General features: G+C 36.8%; 2 protein-coding genes across 3 annotated transcripts; one reads left to right on the forward strand and one right to left on the reverse strand.

Moving 5' to 3' along the window:
* The first annotated feature begins 1,093 nt into the window (after positions 1 to 1,093).
* LOC137393261 (conditioned medium factor receptor 1-like) lies at positions 1,094 to 19,264 on the forward strand. 2 transcript variants are annotated; one of them, XM_068079725.1, is made up of 11 exons: positions 1,094 to 1,284; positions 5,703 to 5,772; positions 6,099 to 6,247; positions 7,497 to 7,633; positions 10,573 to 10,684; positions 10,970 to 11,129; positions 14,531 to 14,713; positions 15,377 to 15,466; positions 16,024 to 16,168; positions 17,711 to 17,826; positions 18,741 to 19,264. In XM_068079725.1, the coding sequence occupies exons 1-11, from the start codon at positions 1,108 to 1,110 to the stop codon at positions 18,866 to 18,868; spliced, it is 1,467 nt and encodes a 488-aa protein (XP_067935826.1). In that variant the 5' UTR covers positions 1,094 to 1,107; the 3' UTR covers positions 18,869 to 19,264. The 2 variants fall into 2 exon arrangements, with proteins under 2 accessions (XP_067935826.1, XP_067935825.1); XM_068079724.1 differs by having other exon boundaries at positions 5,697 to 5,772; positions 18,741 to 19,262.
* A 57-nt stretch (positions 19,265 to 19,321) lies between these two features.
* Positions 19,322 to 27,098, reverse strand: LOC137393929 (proton-coupled folate transporter-like). Its single transcript, XM_068080643.1, has 5 exons — positions 26,790 to 27,098; positions 25,503 to 25,680; positions 22,393 to 22,605; positions 21,940 to 22,158; positions 19,322 to 20,052 (listed from the first exon to the last, which is right to left on the reverse strand). Exons 1-5 carry the CDS (start codon positions 27,096 to 27,098, stop codon positions 19,370 to 19,372), a joined length of 1,602 nt encoding a protein of 533 aa, XP_067936744.1. The 3' UTR covers positions 19,322 to 19,369.
* Positions 27,099 to 27,790: the final 692 nt, after the last annotated feature.

A 27,790-nucleotide genomic window follows, 5' to 3' on the forward strand; every position in this document is an offset into this window, starting at 1 on the left:
GCATCAGGACCGGTTGATTTCTATGCTTTGGAATGGACCATTTCTCCATAAGCTTTCTGTGATGCTGTTTAGTCTTCTTGCGACAAGCTGCAGAAGTTAGTAAAATATGGATATATCTTTGACACCTATGTCAGCCTTCATTCTTCATACTCCAATAAAATCTCAACAGACATAGATCAGTGTGAACCGCAATTTAGCCTATTGAGTCTGCATTATAATGACATTGGATTATTATCATAATTGTAAAGAAACAAGGATAAAGAAATCATTCTTTCCACAAGTGAATAAAAAATCACAATAATAGGGAATTGTCCTTTCATCTCACACAAAGAGCAAACTCTTCTCCAAGCTACTGTGAATTTCGACGATCGAAACCATAAAACTATTTCTTTTTGAGGTAAGATAACTCTAAAGTTTCAACGATCAGAGGCAAGATTGTCAACAATTCAGCCGAGAACGTGACTTTTCGAACCGTTTTGAACAAACATGCTGATACACAAACAAGTTTTGGTGTTTTAATTGAATAAGCTAGATGCATTTTTATAAAGATAGCCTTAACATGTTGTTAAATGTTTGGGCTAGCATAATCAGATAAATCCCACCAATGGCGTTTAAAATACATGTTAACATTTCGATTTATAAAAAAAGTCTGTAAAAAGAAAACAATAACACTGTCAAGGCTACGTTTCAAAAATATACGTAAGCATTGCACACGACGACAGAATCTCATAGTTTGTCACATAGAGTTATCTCCCCCAGGGGGGATAACTCTATGGTTTGTCAGTACATTACCTTGCCTTCAACCAAACAGCAAACCACCTTGTCGCAATTGTCGCCGGTTTGTCTGCCGTGTCGCCTTTCTATCTGAAGTTGTCACTTTTCGAACAAAAAATGTCGCCTAAGTGTCTGTCGCCCTAATGACTGTCGCCCAAAAGTCCAGTTACCCTTCACAGACCTTGGCGACTTCTCCTTGACCTTAACCGAATTATTAAGCAGGTAGCATATTACATGAATGGCGCCCCGGCTTTACATATTTTAGAACAGTTGCCCTTCCAGAGCTACGTAAAGCTACACTTTGACCAGCGCTGCCGACAACTGCCTGTCCCAATGGATTTTCTTCATGCGTTTATATGGTTCTTCAGCCTACAAGAAGTGCAAATCGTTTGTGCAATATTAGGTATTTTTGCTATTAGTGTAGCGTTGTATTTGCGCACGTTTGTGCTAACAGATGCTGATCGAGATTTACACAGCTATGCTTGCAGATACCCGCAAGATAAGAACAAGGTAAAAACCTTAGTGATATTATGCACTAACGTTTTCAAGTTGAATATGAATAAGGTTTCTGTGCATTTTAGTAGTTTTTTTAAAACAATTCTGGATGATGCAATATGTGCAAAGATCAGAGAACTGATGGTTTGTAAAAGCATAAAATGGCGCGAGTTTTATATGTGCTTACTCGATACTTACTCGATAGTAATAGTACACTTGTAATTAGCCCCAGGGGCCTTGAGAAAGTGCCTCAGGAGTAAAAATTTGGTTAATACTATGGTTTACCTAGATTCCAGCATTAGGCTGAGTTATGTTTCAGTCTGAGATTTAAGTCTTAAGACAACAATTTTGCTATTAATTTGTTCATGGTTTATGTGTTTTTATCTGACCATAAATTCTGGAGCCTTGCTAGCAGACCTGCCAACCCAAGAGTGGGGCAATGCGTGAGATTTGGTTTTGGAGCAATTGATGTATCAACGATAGTATATATAAAATTGTGGAAGATGGGGCAAAACTCTCACGTAATTCTCACGCATTTTCATTTTTTTCTTTGGGGTGATTGCATGAGTCTCACGCCCAATACGTGAGAGTTGGCAAGTATGCTTGCTAGTCTATTGCAACCACAGGTATCCTTTAGCGGGATATTGCCGAGGCCGGGCCGTAGTCTACGCACACAAAAAAACAACAAAGGTCCATGTAGTTATGAGCAAAAACAAAATTACCCACCCAAACATCTCACCAATCTGATGAGCAGCACACACAAAAACTAAACCAATCGATAGAGCCACCCATCATGTCAAAATATTCCAAGTTTCAAGTCATGTCTTGCACAACTCACCTTATGGTTTCTCAAAACTTGTCCCAAAGTCTCTATTAATTTGAGACTGTTCGATTGCTGTTTTAGAAATGGTCGCCGCTAGCCTAGCCTAACGTTCTAATTCAACATCTCAGTAACTATCGGGGCATTGCTGAGTGCTCCCGAACTTTTTGATTCCCTCTTTTAGCAATGCTCCGATAGTTAGTGAAATGTTGAATCAGGACTTGAAGTTAGGCTAGCGGCAACCATTTTTAAAACAACAATCGGACAGTCTCAAATTAATAGGGACTTTGGGACAAGTTTTGAGAAACCATAAGGTTAGTTGTGCAAGACTTGACTTGAAACTTGGAATATTTTGACATGATGAGTGGCTCTGTCGAATGGTTTAGTTTTTGTGTGTACTACTTATCGGACTGGTGAGATATTTGGGTGGATACGTTTGTTTTTGCTCATAACTACGTGGACCTTTGTTGTTTTTTGTGTGTGTAGACTACGGCCCGGCCTTGGCTTCAGCATTATCCCGCTAAAGGACACCTGTGATTGCAATGATCTTTGTTTCTGTCTCCGAACAAATAGGCTATGAGCATTTATAGAGAAGAGGCTAAGGAAGCAGAACAGCCATTGTATCTTGTGGCTATACTACAGCTGAGATAAATAGCACACTTTCAATTCATAGGCATCTTCACCAAATGCAGTTATAATGCTTGATAATTTCACTGCTGTCGGTGCTGCGCCAGTTAATCCGTTTGATTGAGGGTTGTAGAGTTAAACACATTTATTTTCGAACTCGAAGCGAGTTTCTAACTATATTAACCTTACATTGTCATATAATATATATATATCACATGCTATTTGCTACAAATTTATGAGGAATCCCATAAATGGCTGATTTTAGATTCACTAATACATCTGCCTAATCACATCTAGGATAGTGGCAGCAAAATGATTTATTACAAAAATCTATCGCATCTGTGCCAACCATGTTTGAGGATTTCAACGATCTCAGACATCATCAAAGGCTCTTTTCATTGTGCCTTGTAGCAGTTCTGGTGAGAGTTACAGTCAGCTACCTGTCAGTTGCAAACATGTAACGCTGTGATATGTTGTACTTTTTGATGCTGAGATCAGGGTTGGAAAAAACGACAGTTTTTATAAAAAAAAACTAGGTTTTTTTTTGTTTAAACCGGTTTTTATGGTTTAAACCGGTTTTATTGGTTTTCATAGTTGTACTAAGGTTTTTGAAATTTTAAATCTAATTAACATAACTTACTTTAGCTGCATGATTGAGTATTGAACATACATATGTGAAATTATCTGTTAAAGATGGTACTGTGGGAGTTGTTATGGGAAAAAAGAGAAAACATGAAAATTTCGAAATGAGTTTTTAATCAAACATGATTGATGAAATACAAAGCAGAAATCTTATGACATAAAGTGAATATTTTACATGCAGCTCTATGCATAAGCAGGAATTTTAATCTAAGTGATTAGTCGTGTGGTAGTGTAGATCAGAGCATAATGCAGATGCATTGCTAGTGTTTGGAGCAGTGGCAGATGACACCTTCTATCACCTGAATACTAGCATCACTGTCTAAGTTGGTGTTTTCTGCGTGACATTTTGCTACGTGGGCTTTAAGCCTATCTGCGTGACCTTACGTTACGACAGCACACCTATTACATTTTGCCTTGAAACCTTTGCCTTTTGCAGTTCAAGTGAAAAACTGCCAAACGGGATCCTGTTTGCGAGGCATGTTGGAAATTTGAGACACAACTTTAACTTTTCAAAACACAAAAAACTTGATAAACTGAATTCTAACGATCCAACTACATGTACTTTGGCTTGTGCCCAATAAATGAAATATTAGTTTGCAAACTTAAAGCTTTTGCCCAAAAGGATTTTATTGTTTTAATTTCTAATTATAAGTAATCCTTTTTCACTGGCCAGACTTGAGAAATTATTCATTCATTATTAGAGACGATGATTGGACTAGTATATTTCACATGGTTTTTATATTTCATTAAAGAGATCATTATATCACTTGATAAAAGCAATTGAAAATGAAATTTACTAATTCATTGTTGTGCTAGGATTTCATGTAGTTTCAACTTGAGCTCTGCCATCAATTTACTACTGTGTCCTAAATAAACTTACACAGCTGATAATTACATGTATATAATTGCATTTCTATTGCACATGAACCACTAGGAGCTTAAAATATTATGTTTTTCACAAAAGATAATGAAAAAAACCATAAAAGCCGTTTTTTTCGGCTGGTTTAAACCAAGCCAACCCTGGCTGAGATAGCTTTTTACAGAATTTGAATCTGCACCTGACATAATCTGCAGAATGTTTTCACCTTAGTATATATTATATAAACCTTCCATTGCATTCTAATATACTGGGAACCTAGTGAGTGTGCAGACATTGGTTGGCCAATTATGACTGGCTGCCTGTCTACCAATAGTTTGCTAATAATTTCAGTGGTGTAAGCTTAACCAAAATTTACGTTTGTCCTCATATATCTGAACAATTTCATCAAGAAGGTGTTTTTTATTCAGTATTTTCGAATGGCGGGCTCACGACTATAGATCATTTAGGTGTGGGAATTTGGGGTGTACAATTACCTTATACATTAGCCTGAAATGAAGCTTTTGCAGATGGAGGATGTCTTGTGTGCCTATTAACGCTAACGTTAATATTATTATTAACGCTAACTAAAGTGTGAAAATTGACAATTCAAACTTACGCATGATAAAACACTTCTATAACCTGCAAAGAATACCAAGCATTTGTTTATACATTCAAACACTGTTTTATTTAAGCTGAGCAAAAGCTTTTTGATGACCACAAGTACAGATTTAAGGTCTGACTTTGACAAATTTGCTTGTAGATTGGTTTTTTACAGTAGAAGACAGATACTGGAAACTGATTTATTTATGAATGCTTCTAATGTTTGAGACGCTGTTGTGGCCGGTAGATTACGATGCAACAAAAAGTTAATAACAAAGATCTACATTCCATGTCAGCTTATCATCTATGACATGTATAATTTTGAATTGGAGCAGAGACCATGCACCGACACAATGTAACTTGGATGTGTTATCTTTGTCTATTCAATTCGCTCTTCTTATCCAACTATATTATATAGCTATTAATGCTCTTTTAATTATCCTACTCTATACTATTATTATTATGTACTATTATATTTTATTTTGATCATTAAAAGGACATAAAATTATCACATTGTACTTACGATATCACTTTCTACTTCTCAGTACCTTTTGTTATGGTACATTTGACTGAGCAGCTCCTTTCATAACCACTATGCTAGCATTGTGTATAAGTTGCCATGAAAAGTTTAAAAATTATTCTTGCCGCTGCACTTCACCTATATCACCAAAAGTAACGTGTTTACTCCGTATATTCTCATAACTATTATATGATCGGTTCGTCGAGTGTCAGCAAGTTTAGCATTTGTTGTTTGCATTATTTGCTGAGTTGTTATCGGATGTGTTTTTCCTATGAATTTGTACTCATTTGAGACATTAGGTTGGTAGGTTTGGGAAAAAGGAAGGACCTTTTCACATTTACTGATGTTATTTTGTCTAGGCGAAGGTAGTGGACTATTATGATGTGGCCATAGTGGGAGCTGGACCTGCCGGTGCTACCTGCGGCTATTATTTGGGTATGTTCATATATATCTTTCATTCATTTTATTTATGTACAGAGAGATGGGTTTATAGTATTATAATGTTCATTGAGTTTCTGCACAGACAAAGACATCTTACTTTTAAGATGCTATTCTCCAAGATTGGGAATATTCTATGTTTTAACGCAACTCCTTTGTGAGTTTCTCATATGCGAATGATTTAGGATTAACAAGTGGACACTCATTTGATGTTTTTGTATTCTGTTATTATCTACTGTGTGACAGACTTTTATATTCAGTAAAAACTCTAAAAATAACTGTTGACTACATCAGCAATTCAGGAAGGGATGGTGTAAATTTAGGGAGGGATGGTGTGAATTGCCTTTTACTGGAGAAAAAGAAGTTTCCGAGGGACAAGTATTGTGGTGATGCTGTCTGTAAGACTGGCATTGAAATTCTCCAGGATATGGGAGTGTATGATGAACTCTTGAAGCAGTCCAAAGCAAGAGTGGTGAGCAACCTCTGTTAGTTATGTGTGTGTAAATGCAACCTCTGTTAGTTATGTGTGTGTAAATGCAACCTCCGTTAGTTATGTGTGTGTAAATGCAACCTCCGTTAGTTATGTGTGTGTAAATGCAACCTCCGTTAGTTATGTGTGTGTAAATGCAACCTCTGTTAGTTATGTGTGCATAAATGCAACCTCCGTTAGTTATGTGTGTGTAAATGCAACCTCTGTTAGTAAAGTGTGCGTAAATGCATCCTCTGTTAGTTATGTGTGTGTAAATGCAACCTCCATTTGTTATGTGTGTGTAAATGCAACCTCTGTTAGTTATGTGTGTGTAAATGCAACCTCTCTTAGTTATGTGTGTGTAAATGCAACCTCCATTTGTTATGTGTGTGTAAATGCAACCTCTGTTAGTTATGTGTGTGTAAATGCAACCTCTGTTAGTTATGTGTGTGTAAATGCAACCTCCATTTGTTATGTGTGTGTAAATGCAACCTCTGTTAGTTATGTGTGTGTAAATGCAACCTCTGTTAGTTATGTGTGTGTAAATGCAACCTCCATTTGTTATGTGTGTGTAAATGCAACCTCTGTTAGTTATGTGTGTGTAAATGCAACCTCTCTTAGTTATGTGTGTGTAAATGCAACCTCTGTTAGTTATGTGTGTGTAAATGCAACCTCTGTTAGTAAAGTGTGTGTAAATGCAACCTCTGTTAGTTATGTGTGTGTAAATGCAACCTCCATTCGTTATGTGTGTGTAAATGCAACCTCTGTTAGTTATGTGTGTGTAAATGCAACCTCTGTTAGTTATGTGTGTGTAAATGCAACCTCCATTTGTTATGTGTGTGTAAATGCAACTTCTGTTAGTTATGTGTGTGTAAATGCAACCTCTGTTAGTTATGTGTGTGTAAATGCAACCTCCATTTGTTATGTGTGTGTAAATGCAACCTCCGTTAGTTATGTGTATGTAAATGCAACCTCTGTTAGTTAACTGTATGTAAATGCAACCTCCTTTAGCTATGCATGTGTAAATCAACATATTGGTATATGATATTATTCAAGTCTAGATTGTACCTTCACTCTGTTATCTTTATATTATCTAAATACATACTCTCAACGTCCATATATTGTTTTAATGTAGCTCATGCTTGTAATTGTCAAAAGTTACCCGCTGCGAGTAGGTCATTTTAATACTAAGAGTTGTTGCACCTATCCTTTTCTGATTAGCTGGCACTTTTGACTTCTATGACTAACGCAGGCTGACAGTGGGGGTCTTTGTAGTCCCTCTGGCTTAAGTTACATCGGCAGAAGTAAGGAACATCTTGGAGAGATTCCAGCAGCCATCGCTTGTAAGCGAATTCATCTTGACAACGCTATAGCTATGGCAGCCAAAAGGTAATAAGCTTGTACCTTGTCTTATAATAGCAGTTTAATTTTTATGGTTTTAATTCTGTTGACTTGTCTTTAAAATGTTTTTGTTATGTATTTCTATAAAGGTGTGTTTGCATTAGTGTGCATTTTTGCCACACACAGTTGGGCAACTAGATGCATGGTCTGTCCTTGTATCTCAGCCTCCCAATTTATATTAACATTTTTAATCATCCATTTAGTTCAATGTTTGAAATTACAGTAGATGCTCCTAAACGTAAATAATCCGTTCTGGAAACGTTTACGTTATAGAGATTTACGTTATAAAAACAGTAAAATACATGCAAATTGCCCAATCCGTTTCAAGATTCTCCCAAATTCACCCTTTTGGTCATTCAAAAAGAAAAAAGACTTGTCTTAACTTTTTACTCTACTGACTGTACAGTAACTTGTATTATTGGTTTGTATGGACAACTCTCCTTTCTCTTATCACTTTCACTCGGTTCATTGTTTATGCTTGTTATAATTTTACAATGAGTAATGAAAAACGCACACCTTCAGTGGCAATTTACCTCGAGTAAACAGACAGATAGATAGCAAGGTCTATTTTGCAAATGTTTTATATGTATAAAATAGAGTAAAACAAAAATTTAACTTCACTATAACAAAGCTGTGTTTATGCGTCCGACTGTCTATCCGTCGTAAAGGTTCAAGGCTATGATAAAAGATATCGTTCGACGATTTCCAAATTGTGACATTCAGATTGGTAGACCGACAATCTAACACCTACACTGAAAAGATAATTGCGCAGCTAGAGTGGACCTTCGCTATACGACATTAATTCGTTCTGGTGTTGGCATCGTAAGGCAAAAAATATCATATAGATGGATATAGAAACCCGTTATAGTAATTATCTAATGCAAACAACCTCCGGTAAAAATCAACAAAAGTTTACATACCTGCTGTACATGTTGAAAATTAGTAACAAAATAATATATGTTAACCTTACTTACTATAGTTACCTACAGTAACTTTAGTGTATTCAGTGGTTATGATCGGCAATAAAATGTTACATTAGAATGTACTATGTGCAGTACGTACCTGGGGAGTTTTTACCTTCGAGACAGACGCGTAACATAAACGTTGAATTTAACTTAAATGAATTTAGCTTACTAAACACATACATAAAGCTTAGTTTTAGTATTTATTTTACTAAACTGAACTTACACTTTGTCATAGAGAACAATGTTATCACATATCTGTTTTTGGTTTCGTTTTCACTAAAATTTAAAACAAATATAGAGAGCACTGATATATAGAGCAAGCGAGCATCATATCTCTTTCAGGCGTTGTGGGAGGGATTTTAGCGAATAGTATATTGGCATTTTCATTATTTCGTCGTAATCAGTACTTGGACTGCCAAATTTTAATTTCGAGAGAAATTTTTGTTGATATCGTATGGCAGAAAAAATTCGAAAAAATTTCATCTTTGTATGGTGAGGACGAAAAAACACCATGTTTCATATTTATTGTAAGGCGAAAAAATTTTATAACAGGGACATCATAACTCGAGGGCGTATTGTATTAATTAATAATTTAGCGTGTGCAATCGCAAAAAGGATATACAGTATACGGTAAGAGCAACTAGTGTGATGAGAACGTCTAAGTTTTGTGATTGCGCGCACTCGTTAGTAGACTTGTGATTTGAATGTCGCGAGTTGAAATCCAGTACAAATGTGATTTTCCATTGCTAAAACTTTATCGTTATAACCGGACAGACGAACGACGGCAGACAAACATGGAAATTTGTACATATAGATTAAGACTAGCGTAAGTTACGCAAATTCCAAGGATAAAGGAACTGAGCCAATGGCAACTGCATTACCTGCCACTGTTTATAAGCTGTTTTAAATCTTGAATGAATGTGTAGTATGGCCTAAGAAGTAAGAAATTTTTTTGGGAGAGATTCTTGTTGATGTCATATGGCAAAAAAATGTCGTATGGCGGGGACAGAAAGACATCATGTGTGACATCGTAGGCGAAAACACCGTATAACAGGGCATCGTAACTCGGGGGTGCACTGTATTTATCTATTATCAATTTCTCACGGCAAACTAAACTGCCACGGTACTAGTATATATAATAGAGATAACCATATGCGTCATTTTTTCTCTCAAGTGCAGCCAGAAGAAAGCAATATTTTTAAGGCTAACTACTAGATGCGCATTATTCAAATCAAATTTGAGAACTTGCGCTATCTTGACACTTTATGTTATGTGCAATCTTTTATGTAGTACGAAGCAAAAACTTTACATCAACTTTTTACGTTATGTGGAATTTACATTATAGGAGGTGTACGTTATAGGAGGTGTACGTTATAGGAGGTGTACGTTATAGGAGCGTTTACTGTAATAGCCAATGGTTACCCCACTAACCTGGACCTCATCTGTAATACATCGCTCAGCGTTGTGTGCGCTCGGTACACCAATGGTTTGTACCTCTGACCACTTTGGTTCAGACAAGTGAGAGAGCCAGCATGGTGCAACTGCATAAGATATGCATGAAAACAAATAAAATTTGTAGTATTGGGTTTACAGTGAAATGATGGTTGTAAGATACGATATTTTGCAGTCCAAATGTACTACAAACTATCCTGCGGCAAATATTAAGTGTGAAATGGCTACATGGAAGCTTTCTTGAGTAATCAGTGAATGCAAACACTGCTTGGGCTGAGCTAGCGGTTAGACGCTGTAAATGAGACACCATTTCATTGTTTGTTGCTAGACAACAGGATGCCGCTCAAGCCAAAAACATGAGGGGGTTTGCCGCTTACACAGGTGTTTTATGATGCTTGTGTCCTCTAAAATGCTGACATCCCAAATTGTTGGCATTTTACATGCTAGTCTGAATGCACCTTAAAATGTTTAGTAGGCAATTATTGAGTTGAAGATTATCAATATTTTCAGGGCTGGTGCCAACTTACAAGAGAACTGTCCAGTTGAAGAGGTTGTTTTTGATGAGGCAACTGGTCTATGGACTATTAGCATTGAAGGGTCTGGTAAAAGCTATAAATCTAGGGTAAGTTAAAGTTCATGAAGGTAAGTAAGTTTAGGTGTAAGTTATTTTAATGGTATCTATTTGTTGGTCAAAGCATGTTAAGCTTTTCTGATGCATCCTTGTTTTTAGAAATTGTATTGAATGTAATTTGCTGCTCTTTAAAGGGTTTTCTCATGGGGATGCATTGTTTCTGTCATGTACTATTGGCACAATTACAGATAGTATCAGAAGTTATGTATTGGTAATGCCTTGTAGTAAATGCTACATCAACTTGGAAAGTTTATATCATCTTCGTTCCGCTTGCAGCTGCTGGTATGTGCGGACGGGGCGCCTTCGAGGCTAGCAACTAAACTTGGTATGGTTTCTCGACCACCAGACGGTTCATGCTCGAGAGCTTATGTACCTCCTGACTGCCACCAGTTTGATGCAGACGGAGTTATCTTCTATAATAGAGATTTATTGCCCGGTTAGCAAACTGCTGGAGTGCTTCGGTATTTTATATATTGCTGTACCAACTGCATTTGTTACTAGTTCAGCTCTTGGCTGAAACTTTTTTCTACATACTGATTCTGTAGCTCATTTGTCCATCATCGAGGAAATTTCAGGTTGTCATAGCAACCTGAAATTTGCTGACAACACACCAGAAATTTTTCCCGACAAGCGCCGCAATGAGTTTTTCCATCGTGCAAATATGCAAGTGTATACAACTCCATTTCTGGAACTTTTGTATCAGACCTCGTATATAGCAAGCTTCTATTGATAATCCTACGTCTCATCAGTGAAAAGTTTTGTCTGGTAAAGGTGCCCTCTGGTAATTGTACTCTCTGGTGAGTGTGCCCTCTATTGAGTGCGCCCTCTAGTGAGTGTGTCCTCTAGTGAGTGTGCCCTCTAGTGAGTGCGCCTTCTACTGAGTGTGCTCTCTAGTGAGTGCGCCCTCTAGTGAGTGCCCCCTGTAGTGAGTGCGCCCTCTAGTGAGTGCACCCTCTAGTGAGTGTGTCCTCTAGTGAGTGTGCCCTCTAGCGAGTGTGCCCTCTAGTGAGTGTGCCCTCAGTGAGTGTGCCCTCTAGTGAGTATGTTCTCTAGTGAGGGTGCTCTCTAGTGAGTGTGCCCTCTAGTGAGTGCGCCTTCTACTGAGTGTGCTCTCTAGTGAGTGCGCCCTCTAGTGAGTGCGCCCTCTAGTAAGTGCGCCCTCTAGTGAGTGCGCTCTCTAGTGAGTGCGCCCTCTAGTAAGTGCGCCCTCTAGAAAGTGTGCCCTCTAGTGAGTGCGCCCTCTAGTGAGTGCGCCCTCTAGTGAATGCGCCCTCTAGTGAGTGTGCCCTCTAGTGAGTGTGCCCTCTAGTGAGTGTGCCCTCTAGTGAGTGTGCCCTCTAGTGAATGTACTGTAACTTCTAGTGAGTTGCATGTGTGCAGGCTGTGTTTAGTCTTATATAGGGATGGCATTTGTTGTTTGAAAAAGTGTTATCAACTATCGTTGGAGTTGTCCCACCGATAGCGATAGTATCGAATTATCAATGAGCAGACAGAGTTCGCCGATAGTTATCGAGTGACTTGGCAGCTGGTAAAACTATCGAATTATCGTGCCTGAAAAGATCGAGGATTGTGGGAAGGAATAGGAAAAGGTGTTCGAGTTATCAGAGCATTCAAGTTATCAGAGCACTGTCACAAGTACATGTATTTATTAGTAGATAAATGTATATATATACAAACTATAGATAAATCAAACGCATAGATGGCTTGTTGCAAATTAAAAGGCTTCTAGTGTAAAGTTTAAAAAATATTTCATCAGAAAGTATAGAGACTTTTCTATCATTTGAGATTGGTTTGTTGTTTGAAGTGATGTGATTGCCAGGACGTTTTCAGATTAAAATTAGCCAAACTTTATCGCTGTTGAAATGCTCACAAGAAAAGACATCTTTTTTGAGCGTTTTAACTAATGATATACAGCCCCCAGAAATGATATACAGGGGGCTGTATATCATTGTTTTAACCAAGATCAAGTTTGCCGATTTTTCTTTAAAGGTTGACTTGCAACAAAATTCACATTACAGTTATTTGGTATCAAAAGATTCACCATGTCTTACTCTGTTGTGTTGTAGGTGCCAAAGATGTGGAAAGGTGATTACAAGCTCGTAAAAGCTCAAAAACGAAAAGCCGCCGTAGATTGGAATCTCTTTATTTCTCTGACGTATTCATTACAGTTTGGTTATTGTCTTGTCATGTGATGTTCTCACGTGAATTAAAAGGCCAATAAAAATTTCAATGTAAAACTTATCGTAGCACTAGTTTATGACAAACACTTCGGGTTTTACCGAAGACCCCGTATCAAATATAGATGCTCGCTACTTTACAGTTTTGTTTCGGCATTATTCAATCGTCAAGTCGTAATCTGATCATGTGACCCAATACTTCGCAAATAATTTTTGCAGCACTTTTCGATTATCACAGGTGACCAACAGGCTCGTCATGATTATCAGACAATGATATGTACTCCTTCGAGCTAAGGTTAAAAAGTTTAACGATTTTTTACGGTAAGTTATAAGATATCAGTGCTAAAAGTGACAGCATTACAATGACGATAAAATAGACGCGTAAGAACAATAGCCATAGTTTTATTGAACGCGTGAAGTATACTTGTGAAAATATTTCGACGATTAAGGTTGCATGAAAGTGTAAACAGAAACCATCCTGTAACAACTATGTCCCATTTGAGCCGTTTTGGAAAGCGAATCCAAACTACCGCGGTCTCGTGTGGCTGCGATTACATGTTCGTTTTTTGCTTTTAAGAGCTTGTCATCACATTCCCAGATATTTTGCACCTACAATACAACAGAGTAAGACATGGTGAATCTTATGATACCAAATAACTGTAATGTGAAATTTGTTGCAAGTCAACCTTTAAGTTTATTCGAAGGTTAGCTCACTTTTCTTAGCTTTCGGAGGGCCATTGCTAAGCGGATGATTGACAAAATTTGATTTTTGCAAACCTTTAGAAAAGTCGTTAACGAAAATATTTTGCCGATGATGGTAATAACGACGTCTAAGAACTACTAAAAGTTGAGGTTTGTCTCTATGGCTTGGAATAAAGTGATATTCTAAAGCGATAACAACCATCTTAGTAGCCGTTGGGCAAAAAACTGTTCGAGTTAACCAAGTTGAGGTCGAGTTATCTAAAGCAATTTATCATTGCGTGGGAACAGACCAAACAAATTCGTTCGAGTTAACCATGTGTTTGGGCTATCCGAAAGCGATAACTATCGGGTTATAGTATTTTTTATTATTCGATAACGATATATTTGTTTCGGATGTTTCGATAGGCTAAAAATAGGCAATATATTCATATCGAGAAAGACAACTATCGACTATCGAAATCGACTATCGAGCTATCGTGCAACGGTGGTCTTATAACCTTTGCTATTTTAGCCATCCATTCTTCGTAGCAGGCTATTTTAAAACCACATTTTCAAAGCTTTTAGATTTCTTTATCTAAGTAAAGCTTTTAGTTAGCTGAAAGTGTTAAGGATTCATTGCAATTTTTGATGCGGCTGGGTGGTTTGCTATATAAACATGGGTGTATATATATAGCGCCCAGTGAATGATTTGTAGCATAAATTAATATCGATTTTAGTTTAAACTAGCATACAATTACTTTAAGTGTACTGTATGTGTGTACAGTAATGTACGTATATCTTATATGTACCGGATATACAAATTCAAAAATCAATTATTGATGTAGATGACGTTGCTATATATGATATAAGATATACGATGTATAAACAGTGTATGACAAAAACGTTATCTAAACAATGAATAGACATAAGCAATGATATTACCTACTGTTGCCAACATAATGGTTTGGCTATTTCTCAGGCTATTCAGCTCTATTTCGGCATGCGGACGGAGACCTGAATTACTGCGTGTACCTGATACCGGGCAACCCAAAGATAGACATGGACAAAGACTTGCCACACTGGCACAGTCGGCTCATGAAGGAAGACGCCAACATCAGTCGTGCGCTTTCCAATCCAGACCAGATAGAGAGGATGAAGGCGGGTCTGTTATGATTTTAGTCACATTCTAATCATGACTTGGGTGGTTCATCGTGTGAAATAAATACAGCAGACGCTCGTACAACGTAAATAACCCATTCCAAGAACACTTACATTTTAGAGATTTTACGTTATACGGACAGTAAAATACTTGTAAATTGCCTAAACCGTTCCAAGATCTTTCCAAACTTATCCCTTTGGCCCTTTAAATAAAAAAAACTAGACTTAACTTTTTAATATGTAGGCTGTAACGTAACTGCAGTATTATTGGTTTGCCTTGACAACTTTTCTCCTTTCTCAGATCAATTTCACTGGTTTTTTAGACTATGATTGCAGTAATTTTACAATAAGTTGATGGAAGCGCATATCTTTGACATTCATTTACAATGATCTGTTCATTTTTCGAGATAGCAAATACAAATAGGAAAGAAACTTTTTAATTTAATGATTGTACGCACAGTAGTATTGTTGGTTTGTATCGACAAGTTTACTCTTTTTATCACTTTTACTTTGTATCACGTTTGTGATCGCGGTAACTTTACGTTAAGGTAAGGGGTGCACACCTTAAATGCCAATTTAAATCTATGCTTTTTAATTTTTTATTAACAGAAATGTCAACGGTTCATCATTTAAAATAAATATAATTATTTCTTGTTTTTTTTTGCAGCGAGTCTGCGCCTAGGTGGAGAAAGGTACACCTATGGAGACCATGTTATAGTGATAGGTGATGCAGCTGGCATGATAGACCCTATGACTGGTTAGTGTTGACAAGCATAGTCTTACAGGTCTCATTTCAAACTCAACCTTGACATAGCAGTGATATTAGTAAACCTACCAACTACGATTAACCGGAGATTACAGCTATGCATATCTGAGTTATTAGAAGGAATTTATTAAAAATTTAGTTCTGTTCATTCACTAAAAGTTGTAACAAGACTAAAGATTAAGTCTAACTTCTTGGAAATGCTTGAATCCGATTTGTCACCGCATATGCATCCAGTACTTGTATTTTCACACAACCAAACGCTAGAGTTGTCATATCTTTTTAGTGCGTTTTATATTGTAAATTGCTCTGAATACAACTCAGCCTACCAAAGTGTCCTTTTGTACCCACCCACTCATAAACTATATAGTTTACCCTGTCGATCAATAAAGCTCACGATCTTTTTAACTTGAACACTATTATGTAACTATTGACAGTATTTATAATTTGCCATGGTTAATCATTTAATAATAGACCCACTTAAAAAGTACCTGGGTAAGATGTATGGTGTACAATTATCTCCTCTTACTAAGTTTTTGTTATCGCTGTAGGGGAGGGCATCCATCACGCCATGCAGTCAGGAAAGATGGCTTCCAAGTTCTTGCAGGAGACTATTGAGGTAGGAAATTATGGAGAGCATGTAATGGCACATTTTCAGGACCGGTGGATGGCTAAGTTTGGCTCTGACTTTGCTTGGTAAGTTACTGTCGGGCTGTAAATTTTTCTTTAAGCTTTCAACATTTGTTTTAAAAGTTTTAAATCTAACGAGTCACCACGAGGTTTTTAGAACATGTTTGAGCGCTGGTTTAAGTGAAAAAAATTTTTATGCTGTATTTATTTGGCTATTGTTACTACTAGAGCTGGAACGAGACCAAGGAATGCAGGGTCGGGCCAGACTCAGGGTCAGCAATGAGGGCCAAGATCGAGTCGGGCCGGGTCAGCACGCGCGAATTTTTATTCATTTAAGGTTAAGAGATAGTTCTATTACAGCCTAATGTTGTGACATCAATAACCTAAGATAAAAGAACCCATTATCACACCAATCATTATATTTTGTGGCTTGGTTTATAGATGCAGTCTACGATTTATGGCTAGACATTGGAGGATCAATGCTAATCAATGGGGGATAGATTAATGGCATGACTTTGGCTAAAGTGTTTTTATTACAGATTTTATTTTCAACTCTGCTATTATAATCAACAAGAAGAGATTAGTTAAGAAATACTTTAAAAATATAGAAATAGATAACTCAGCATAGTAGAAAGCAAAAATCCATCACTTTCATAAACTTATGGCATTGGTGAAAGAAACTCAAGATAAAAACAATTAGACCCTAGGTTCTTAGACGCGCTTTTAAGTTCCTCAGGATGCCTTCGTTGTAAATGCCTCAATAGTATTGAAGTGGACCCTTCTTCATAGCTTAACTTGCTTTACCATACTGTACAAATAATTTGGTCTTTCCCTTTCGTGACTAGCTTCTTCTTGAACTCCCAGACCACCGTCATGTTGATTATTTCTTGCCAAAAACGTCGTAAAACCTATAGTCCAAAGACTATTGTTGCAGACGTAAAAATATAATATTGACTCACCTTGTATTTCGCCTGGTCCTTCTGCGCTAGGACTATGCTTGACTCTATTTTAATCGCACTTAAAAAGCGATATACAATCGCTTTCGTTTAGCCATAAACCTACCCGTGTCTTTGTAAAGGAAGACCCGAGGGCCGGGTAGCCCGACCCGGGCACCTCTCACCCGGTGGGTCAAGACCGGACGAGCTACCCGTTCCAGCTCTAGTTACTACATTTATCCAGTCATGTTTAGGCGTAAATGTATCATTTTTCAAAACTGTTTTTTAATCTGTAATAAATTGCTGACACACAAATCTATTAAAAAGCATCATGCAGCTGTTTAGTTATGGCAAACTGTAAATCCGTATATTTGTAAGTCCAACAAGTTACTAGCTTCACTCTTTGTTGTCATTTGTGTTTTACTTGCCAGGTCAGCTTTGCCACTGTGTTGCAGTGCTTTGGTTCACCTACACATGCATGTCATAGTATGATAGTTAGCTGAGTTTGGCATAGATTGCATCATACTCACATTTATAATAAAATGATATAAATGTTCTACCGCAGTTCAAAATTATCTTCTCACGCTCAAAAAAAATCTATTCCTAATGATATTACATTTTTGGGGTCATTCTCATGCAACTGTCATCTGATATGTTGTCTGTGTATTATCAGGTCTTGGGCTATCTGTAAGCTGCTTTACCATTTCCCTATATTGCTGGATGCTGCCACTGCTGCCGTTGCTCGTAAGGGTGACAAATTTCTTGCCAAATGGGCTGACATAATGACAGGTGAGTTTCTTTAACCCGGAGGCTTGTTACTTAAGTTTTGTCAGCAAACTTTTTGTAGAAAATCCATTAAACCATAACTGCCACGAACAACTTTTATCGTATTTACTAGGTAAATCAGACATGCTGATTCCGATTTTGTAATCAAAATAAAGATTAGGCCACTAACTTTCAGAGTAATGAAGGATTTTTTATAGCGTTTTAATATCGGTCTCGAAAACAACACGATCGGCATAACAAGCTCCGCCCATAAATACTTGACGTAACCTAGCTTTTTAGGAATAGAAGTTACGTAGGGATGTTTAGACCGATTTAGAATAATAGAGATGGGTGTTTTAAAATCCATTAATATCTAAATTCAGCTTTAAAAATAATATCAGTCTTTTCTGAAAGGTAGATAAGCTATTTAGCATTGCATATTTAAAAAGCGCGATAACAATGCTAGCTCGTGATAAAACCGCGCTTTTTGAGCTCACTTTTCTCGGCGTCCAGCCCATTTAAACGTCATGTAACAAGCTGCGAGCAATTTTAAATAGTTTATATCCTTTTCATAAAAAACTGAAACTATTTTACAGGCTGGATTTAGATAATAATGGGTTTTAAGACACCCATCTCTATTATTCTAAATCGGACTAAACATTCCTAACTTCCGTTCCCTGAAAAAGCTAGGTTTCGTCACGTATTTATGGGCGGAGCTTGTAATGCCGATTGTGTTGTTTTCGAAACGGATATTGAAACGCTTTAAAAAAGCCTAAATGACTTTGAAGGTTAGTGGACTAATCTTTATTTTGAGTACAAAATCGGAATCAGCGTGTCTGATTTACCTAGTAAATACGATAAAAGTTGTTCGTGACAGTTATGGTTTAACTTGTGTCAATATCTCCGTTTCATGCTGCTCTCTTTTGCGTACCTTTCAGGTCGAGTTCCTAAGATACATCTGCTAAAGCCTGAATTCGTGATAGTGATAACTGCAGAGCTTTTTATTCTCATCTGGAAGAAGTTAACTGGTCAGCCTCTCAAGAAAAATGCCAAAAAGAAAAATTGAAACTTTCAAATAATCGTCAGCAACTCCCAATTCCATCAATCAACTTTTGCTTGACTTTTTTAGCCTGATTCAACTTTGTTTATACAGTCTAATAGGCCCTTTGTTTATTTCTACATAGCATAGTCTACAAGCTGTTTTGTGACTTTGGGTGATGCCCTGATGCGTAAGTTTTAACATGCACACACGGCTACCACTCATTATCTATGGCTTTAACAAACATTCCGCTGATGACATTAAGTGCTGTTTTGGCTACTCTATTTTTGCCACTCGCCGTGAAAACTAACTCCTTGCCATCAACAATCATTTTTATGATTATTCTCAAATGATTTAATCAACATACACTGAGCTAACTGGTTAAATTGCATAATTTCGTAACAAACAAAGAATACACCAGTAATAACTAACTCTTCTACACAAATAATCTCTAGTTTACTACATTCAGTGGTTTCTTCATATACATCTACATATAGAAAGTCATTTTTCCCTAGTTATTTCGCTTCGCTAGTAGCCATACGAAGCTTGTTGTGTTGGTCTGAGGCCATCATTCTCGGGTTGTTCCATAAATGGTTCTTGTTCAACTTGGTATGATTCGCTGTCTCTATGGTCTGAATCAGGAGAGCCATACCGCTGTTGGCTGGAGGCCACAGCTTCCTCGTATTGCAAGCTTGTGAACTCCTGAGTGTCAAAGTTCGCTGATTGCTTGTTATTAAAATCGTTGTTAGTTACTCGTACAGTCAGTGGTTCCTTCTTGATTCCAATATTTTCCATGAACGGTGACTTGTACTTGCGAGCTACCCAAAATATAACTACAAATACTCCAACATTAACCACAGCTTCTAGTATAAAGGCAAAGCCCTTCCAAAGGTGAACAGCGGCACCATAAACTGATGTGAAGATCAGTGCTCCAAGAAGTCCTGCTATCGTTTCACCAAACGCTGAGAGCCCAAAGATTTTGCCGACCTCATCTTCGGTGATGAGTTTGCTAAGCACTGACTTGAGGGCAGGAACAAACATGGATGAGACTATCATCATGGGAAGTCCCAAGAAGACCATCCAGTCTTGCGAGGAGAATGATGACCAGACCATCTGCAGGACTTTAAATGCAACAGCTGAGAGGACAAGGGAGAAGTCAGGCACGTTGAAACGGCCAGAAAGAATGGGCAAAAGCAGAATAGTTCCTAAACCTGAAAATATACAATATTTACCTTATATTACTAATATTTCCGATATGACTAATATTTTCATTGCAAAGTGAGAATCATTGGTTATAGAATTTCAAAGCCAGCTCTTCACTTAACAATTCTGTTTTGCAGGTTTAATATTTACAATGCGTGGTATTTGGGTCTGCATAGATCGGGTACAACCAAAGTGCCCAATACGTGTGAACTGCCCAAAGATCTGAGCTATTTATTCGTTTGCTTCGATTTATTCAAAGTTTAGTTGTAGTTCTAAATGCATTGATTTGAACATTGTAATCTAATCTGTTAAGATTTTTTGTCCTAGCATTTTCTTAAAACTGTTAAAAATGTACATTAGGGCTGAATCGCCGAATAAACTTACCTCATTCTACATGATCGAGCCACTACACAAAGACATAGATTAGCAAATACTCGTTGCTCTTACGAAACTGTCCCAATAGAACAGAATTCAATGCACTTCAATTACACAACTTCACCCTATCCAGTGCGTGGCTATACATATCTAGGGTTTGCTGCATGCAATCCTAACACGGCTAAGGAAAGAATCATACCAGTGGGTTGTAAATCAATGGTAAAGGTAGCTATCACCAGCTACTTCAGTTCTATTAACTTCATGCTGAGGCTGTCTTTCGCGATGTATTATGAGCCCATCTTAGTTTTGTATCGAGATGAGTCTAGTTTTTAGCATTTTGTGTGCGGTTCATGAAATCTGACATTCAAATTACGTGTGTTGATAAAAATCTTTGAAACCATGGAAAATATTACTTGTCATATGACCTCCTGAAATGACGTGATAATGTGGTGTCACGTTTTGAAAACACAATGTTTCATACAATTTTAAAAATAGTTCTTAGAAAACTCAGTAGTTAAAGTAAAAGTGATTTTATTTTGACTGTTACATGTAGATACTTAATTAGTTGTGAGTGTGATTTTTTATTGTTTTAAGAGTACTAAACAGAAGGTTAGAGCATTACTTTGGAAGAACAAAGCATTCACTTTCCTCTCAACAGAATTATAATGAAGTAGATAGCCTTAGGTATGACGTTATGCAACAAGAATCATAAAACCTTAATTATAATATGAGCTTTATATTATATTACTTTATAATATAAAGCTGTATTTATTAATATATATAACTTTATAATATAAAGCTATATATATTAATATATATAGCTCTATATTATGTTAATATATTTTGAATTATTATTTATGTTATATAAAACGTAAATAATATTATTTATATTAATTAAAGCAATATAATATGTCCGTCCATCTGTCCTAAGCCGTGGTTGAAGGAAAAGATTACATCGTGCTGGATTCGAACTCCTAACATTTACCGTAAGCATATTCTACCAGCGTAATAGATGGTCCAGTTACACTCATTATTACATTAAATGGATAGTAACCTAAAATTTAAGCATTTTTATGATATAAAAGTTAATTATGTGACAATAGGAAGATATCAAATCATTTCGGGTCAATTGTTAAGATGAATCGGAAAATCATCAGAAGTTGAAGGTTTGAAAATGAGATAAATGTAAACAAATTTGACTAGCAGCTAGTCGGCTTGGGCTCTTGTCAATGTATCAATCTAGATAGTTATTGTTGAAAATTATTGAAATCATAAAAACTCAATCACAATCATCTGAAGACAAAGGAGTTCTGTCATGTGTGCACGCTAAAGCTATTCAGTGACAATTGAGAGTTGTCAGTGCAGAAGGCGACAATCTCGCTCCCATCACCACCCAGTCATCCTATATTAATGAATTTCATTGCAAGAGTCACATAGTAATTTTTTGTTTTTATAATAAATCAATATGTAAACTAGCCAAAGAACGATTACACATGTGCTGGAGCAGAACATCCTTTTACCTGATGCAAAAGAGCCTCCGGCAAGATAATATCCATACTTGGAAGCGTTCCACCAAAGTGGTTTATGACGCACATACAGCATGGTAATATCAAACTCCCCCCAAAGGCAGGCCTGATGCAAGGCAATGCATGTTAATATTAATGCAATGTATAGTCGCTTTCTTTCCTCTCGTGGTTTGGCAATCACCTGCCATGTTTCCACCAAATACGTTGGTCTGACTGCAATATAAGTACATGCATGTTTACAGCGAGAGCTCATTGGGTGACTCGTTACATCAGAACAGCGCTGAGCAGCACTACATTTTTTTATTGTTCAAAAAAAATTGAGCGTGAACAGCTGTTGTCTTGCCCTATACTTTGGTAAACACTCAAGTCATTTGATTTGTTTAACGGAGAAATGTACAGGAAATGGCAAGTGAGAACAGTATAAAGAACCTGAGAGGTTGTACTCACACAATAGGACGGTAGTAGACTTGTCAGACAAGCTATCTTGTAGAAAGGTAACAATAACAATGATGGATAGACAGTTAATAAGAAGTGCGAATATCAAAATGTTCCGCACCAGCGTTGCTTCAATCATCAAACCGACAATCAAAGAGCCAAGAAACTGCCCGAAGAACATCATAGCCATTAGACGACCGAGTCTGTTTGTTCGTTCAGATATTTCTAAAGACATGACCAGAGCAAGCATGTTTTACACATTCACAAACAAAGAGATGTAGAGGCGTGTGGGCTTAAATTATGTCTTTCCTCTTTGCTAGTTTATTAGTGAACAATTATAGATTATAGATACACAGCCAAGTCGCGTGCTGAAAGATATGTGTACTTCCTTTATTTACCCAATGTTAGCTTGAGATGGGGAAAAATAAAGCATAAAAACTCCCAAGAGAGCCATAAGAGGCTCAAATACAAATTAATAAAATTCCAGAGGTGAATAGCTAACCACATAGCGTTGGTTTAAGCGGTAGCATAAAAGAACCTTCTGACTGCAGTCATACCTCGACATACGAGTGCCCCAACATGCGAGAAAATCGATACACAAGCCAGATTTTGAGTGAGTTTCTTTCTTGAGATACGACTAATCCTCAAGCATACGAGCTGGTTTTTGAGTGGCCACTATATGGCCAAGGATGCAAGAGGCCGTTTTCGTTAACACCATTACTCCGTTTTTCTCCTCGAATCAGTTTGAAAAAAGGTTTTAAAAAGTTTGTATAAAAGTTATAGTGAATGCAAAACGAAAATGCCAAACCGGAAAAAGATTACAGAAAATTAAGACAACAAAAAGAAAGTGAGTTTAGTAAAAGATTAAAACTTAACAGTGAGTGTGTGTTTAGTAAGCAGTGAGTGTGTGTTTAGTAAGCAGAGAGTGTGTGTTTAGTAAGCAGTGAGTGTGTGTTTAGTAAGCAGTGAGTGTGTGTTTAGTAAGCAGAGAGTGTGTGTTTAGTAAGCAGTGAGTGTGTGTTTAGTAAGCAGTGAGTGTGTGTTTAGTGAGCAGTGAGTGTGTGTTTAGTGAGCAGTGAGTGTGTGTTTAGTAAGCAGTGAGTGTGTGTTTAGTAAGCAGTGAGTGTGTGTTTAGTAAGCAGTGAGTGTGTGTTTAGTAAGCAGTGAGTGTGTGTTTAGTAAGCAGTAAGTGTGTGTTTAGTAAGCAGTGAGTGTGTGTTTAGTAAGCAGTGAGTGTGTGTTTAGTGAGCAGTGAGTGTGTGTTTAGTAAGCAGTGAGTGTGTGTTTAGTAAGCAGTGAGTGTGTGTTTAGTAAGCAGTGAGTGTGTGTTTAGTAAGCAGTGAGTGTGTGTTTAGTGAGCAGTGAGTGTGTGTTTAGTGAGCAGTGAGTGTGTGTTTAGTAAGCAGTGAGTGTGTGTTTAGTAAGCAGTGAGTGTGTGTTTAGTAAGCAGTGAGTGTGTGTTTAGTAAGCAGTGAGTGTGTGTTTAGTAAGCAGTGAGTGTGTGTTTAGTAAGCAGTAAGTGTGTGTTTAGTAAGCAGTGAGTGTGTGTTTAGTAAGCAGTGAGTGTGTGTTTAGTGAGCAGTGAGTGTGTGTTTAGTAAGCAGTGAGTGTGTGTTTAGTAAGCAGTGAGTGTGTGTTTAGTAAGCAGTGAGTGTGTGTTTAGTACGCTAAATTCGTGTAAATTAAATTCATAGCTTATGTTACCTAGCATCACAAAAGTATAGTGTACCGAACACATTGCTATCTCTTAGGCCGTTATTAGCCACTACATCTGCCTCAAATGTAAAAACTTACATTAGTGTATATAGTATTGTTACATTTTATTGCCGATTTTAATAACTAAACAGGTATTTGTTACTTTTTTAATTGAATTACTACAACTAAAAACATATTTTTTTGCCATAATATCCTGTTTTATGCGGTTTTTTCATAGTATGGTAACGGATTAATTTGTACTTAGTTATTTTATATATGAAATAATGCCTTGAAATACGAGTAAATTGACATACATGCTCGGTCCCAGAACGCATTAGGCTCGCATGTCGAGGTATGGCTGTATAGTCAAATTTGTACAGACAAAACTATGCAGTCATTACTACTTGTACTAACACAAGCTAACTAAACAGAAATCTATATAACATTGCTCTCTCCTTTGCAATGAAATATATAAAACATTGCTCTCTCCTTTCAGTCATAAAATGTGTATTCTCAATAGTACTAAGGCAATGTGCGTAATTTTTCCTCTAAAACTATTATTATCACTAATAATATCAGATATGCATAACTATAATCTCCGGCTAGTCGTAGTTGGGAGGTTTACTAATATCACTACTATGTGAAGGTTGAATTTGAAATGAGGAGTGTAAGTCTCTGTTTGTCAACACTAACCACTCACCATAAATATATAACCATAACCAAGAAAACACCATAAATATATAACCTATAACAGTTTGTTTGCGAATAAAGGACTGACAAGGGAATAGAATAATATCGAATTACAAAAACTTTGATTAGTTGCAACAAGATGGTTGAATCATTCATCGACTGGAGGTAAATTGTTCAAGACAGCAAATCAATAGTCTACATGCACAAACTTTGCAAGCCTATCTCAACATCATAACTAACATTCTCAGTAACTAGTATTTCTAGAATAATGTTCTGATCTGCATAGCTAACTGCAATGTAATAAATTAAATTTAAGCTAATAAGTTAATAGAATATTATAAATTTCCTCAATATAATTTATATTGAGGAAATCAACAAGGACAATAATAATACATGTCACAGGTATACTTTATGGACAATCCATTGTATAATATATAAGAGTGAGCTCACCTACACACATGTATAATACATATTTGTACATATACAGATATATTTCTGTATACCCACACATAGCTATGCGTAATTGCGTATACATATGTATGTACATTTGTGTACAAGTATATGCATGTAGGTTTCCGCGGCTGCAATTTTCTATGCACTTTCAATAAAAATTCTAAAAAGTCAAGACATAGACTCAGCTCACCAAAACAGGTTTTTAGTTATTTGTAACTGTGAGTGTGCTGCAGTGATAGTTATAGACTCGAGACATATATAAATATTTCAACAAGAACACCAACCAGTCATATCAGTGATGTAACTATAGCCAGCCATCATGATGAGGCCCACTTCTCCAAACAGTCCCGACGCGAAGCCACCAGCGAGTATAAGTGAGTAGACGTCTACTCCATGAGCATAGCTGATCAGATAGAGGAGAAGAGAGAAGGCCATCCCGATGAACGGAAATAGTATGGGCAGCTAAGGAAAAAATTAAAAAGTCAACTTGAATCTAAGTAATTTACATGATAAGATAACTTCAAGTAGGAAGTCATCATTCATTCAAAATTATGCATAATTTATGGAGTCAGTTCCGTGTAAAGCTAGAATTACTTAATATGACAAAAGGGCATTACAAAATGAAAATCTTGAGACTTGACCTGTGCATTGGTAATTGTGAATATACAATGAAATAAGACTTCAGGAAACCTATTCCTAGCATGTGTGGCAATAGCACCTAGCCCTACTCGTGTTATTACCCATATTTAACAAACAAGGTACTCAACACATAGAGCCATAGCAAGGTAGTCAATCTGAACTATACTAAGAGTCAAGGTCATCCGTCTGTCTGTCGCAACAGTTAGAGCTTAGGAAAAAGATTGCTTCATACGGGATTCAAGCCCACGACATTAGGCTCAGTGTCATCCTCCACCTTAGAGGGTTTATAATAGTTGTGCATATAGTTATTCTCTGTGTTTTATTGGTACACCTGACGATCTCTCACCGCACTCGTGATTTCCAGGGTACTAGTTTAATATTCAAATTTAATATTATTATTTAATTACTATTTAGCATTATACATTTAGGCTATAGTATTATAATAATTTAATATTATAACATAATATTCATACTATAATATTTCTATTAATTTTAATTATTATTATTAAATATTACGGTGCTAGTTCAGATAAAAATGAATAACCAAATGCACATGCAGCCAACAACGAAATTTTAAAGTTTCCCTTATATCAAACAGTATTTATTGTAGTGGGTTAGTGTTCTTGATATGCTGGTTTACTATAGCATGACTCAACCTTTTTCATCCAAACAATTTGTAATTCTTCTACACAGAGGCTAATTAGCAACTTTCTGGAAAGTTCCTCGTAGACTGCTATACGAATTCAAATGTTGAACTAGAAATACTTAGTTTTGAACAAACGTAAATCATCAGCAAATTAGCTTTCATTTCCTAATAGACATGAGAAAAGGGTAACAAATATTCACTACTATGCACAAAGCTGGTAGTAATTAGTAAATGCTTTATCGACTTAGAATTTGCAGTACATTTTTGAACATACAAATGCAATTACCTTTCTCCCAATATTGTCACTCCAGGCACCACAGAATAAGATGATCAGCAATGCAGGCAAAGACCGCATGAGTTTCAAGTAAACCAAAGAGTTGGCAGCATACTTTTGAACTGCATCTTCCAACGCAATACTTATCCTATCCTTATTTGTAGCTGTGCTGCAGTCAATCGTCAAATTTCCAGTAGAGCAGAGCGCCTCGTATATGTGAACCTTGATACTTGGTTCTATCATAGCATAGCAGATGTGATACAACATAGTAATGAGCTCCACCCAGAACGTCTTGGTACACACAGCATTCTTGCAGTTCATCGCTGAGAACAGATCAGTGAGGTGATAAACAAATTTTTTTGTTTAAATTAGCAATCGGGGAGCAGAAGACAATGTATAGTAGTGAGCTACTGAATCTTTCAAGTAAAAGATGAATAATACATGTACTAGATTGTAATGACAATGTTGGTCAAAGAGAACTAAATGAGATGTTGGTGATAAAGATAACTATTAATCACTTTAGCAGCACAACTATTAAATTAGTGTCTGAGGAATTCTCCTACCTGCTGCTTCTTGTCAGCCGGACAATGTTGCTATCCCGGATGGTCTCTTGGCTTAGGATTAAATGCCTTCATTTAGCTAGCCAGTAAAATGTAAATCAATACATGCAGTGATCAATGTCGTCGAGCCTGTATGAGTTAATAGTAAATTGATGTTTCTGACTGCATTTGCCAAGCTATGCTCTAGTGCTTGTTAACTTCATTCTCTTCAAATCAATACCCAACACACATAGCCTTTGGGAAGGAATAGTGGATAAACAAATGATCATAATCAGATAAAAGGAACCTAGTAAGACTGATAACTAGCATAGGCTCCAACATGTATGTGCTATTTTCTGGATGCCAGTGCTAAGACAGTAAATGAATATATATACTTAACAAAAACTCCATGGCGACAATAATAAAACAGCTCCACTGTTGTCACTGTCATCAAATACATACATTGCAGATATC

The sequence above is a fragment of the Watersipora subatra genome, chromosome 4 (assembly GCF_963576615.1).
Source record: "Watersipora subatra chromosome 4, tzWatSuba1.1, whole genome shotgun sequence".
Lineage (NCBI taxonomy): Eukaryota > Metazoa > Bryozoa > Gymnolaemata > Cheilostomatida > Watersiporidae > Watersipora > Watersipora subatra.

Coding starts and splice junctions, on each gene's coding strand:
- LOC137393929 (XM_068080643.1), bottom strand. CDS start 27,098: ATGAACTGCAAGAATGCTGTGTGTACCAAGACGTTCTGGGTGGAGCTC. Junction 25,681..26,789: donor GTGACAATATTGGGAGAAAG/GTAATTGCATTT, acceptor TTTTTTCCTTAG/CTGCCCATACTATTTCCGTT. Junction 22,606..25,502: donor TTACATCACTGATATGACTG/GTTGGTGTTCTT, acceptor TCATGTCTTTAG/AAATATCTGAACGAACAAAC.
- LOC137393261 (XM_068079724.1), top strand. CDS start 1,108: ATGGATTTTCTTCATGCGTTTATATGGTTCTTCAGCCTACAAGAAGTG. Junction 11,130..14,530: donor TAATAGAGATTTATTGCCCG/GTTAGCAAACTG, acceptor GCTATTTCTCAG/GCTATTCAGCTCTATTTCGG. Junction 14,714..15,376: donor GATAGAGAGGATGAAGGCGG/GTCTGTTATGAT, acceptor TTTTTTTTGCAG/CGAGTCTGCGCCTAGGTGGA.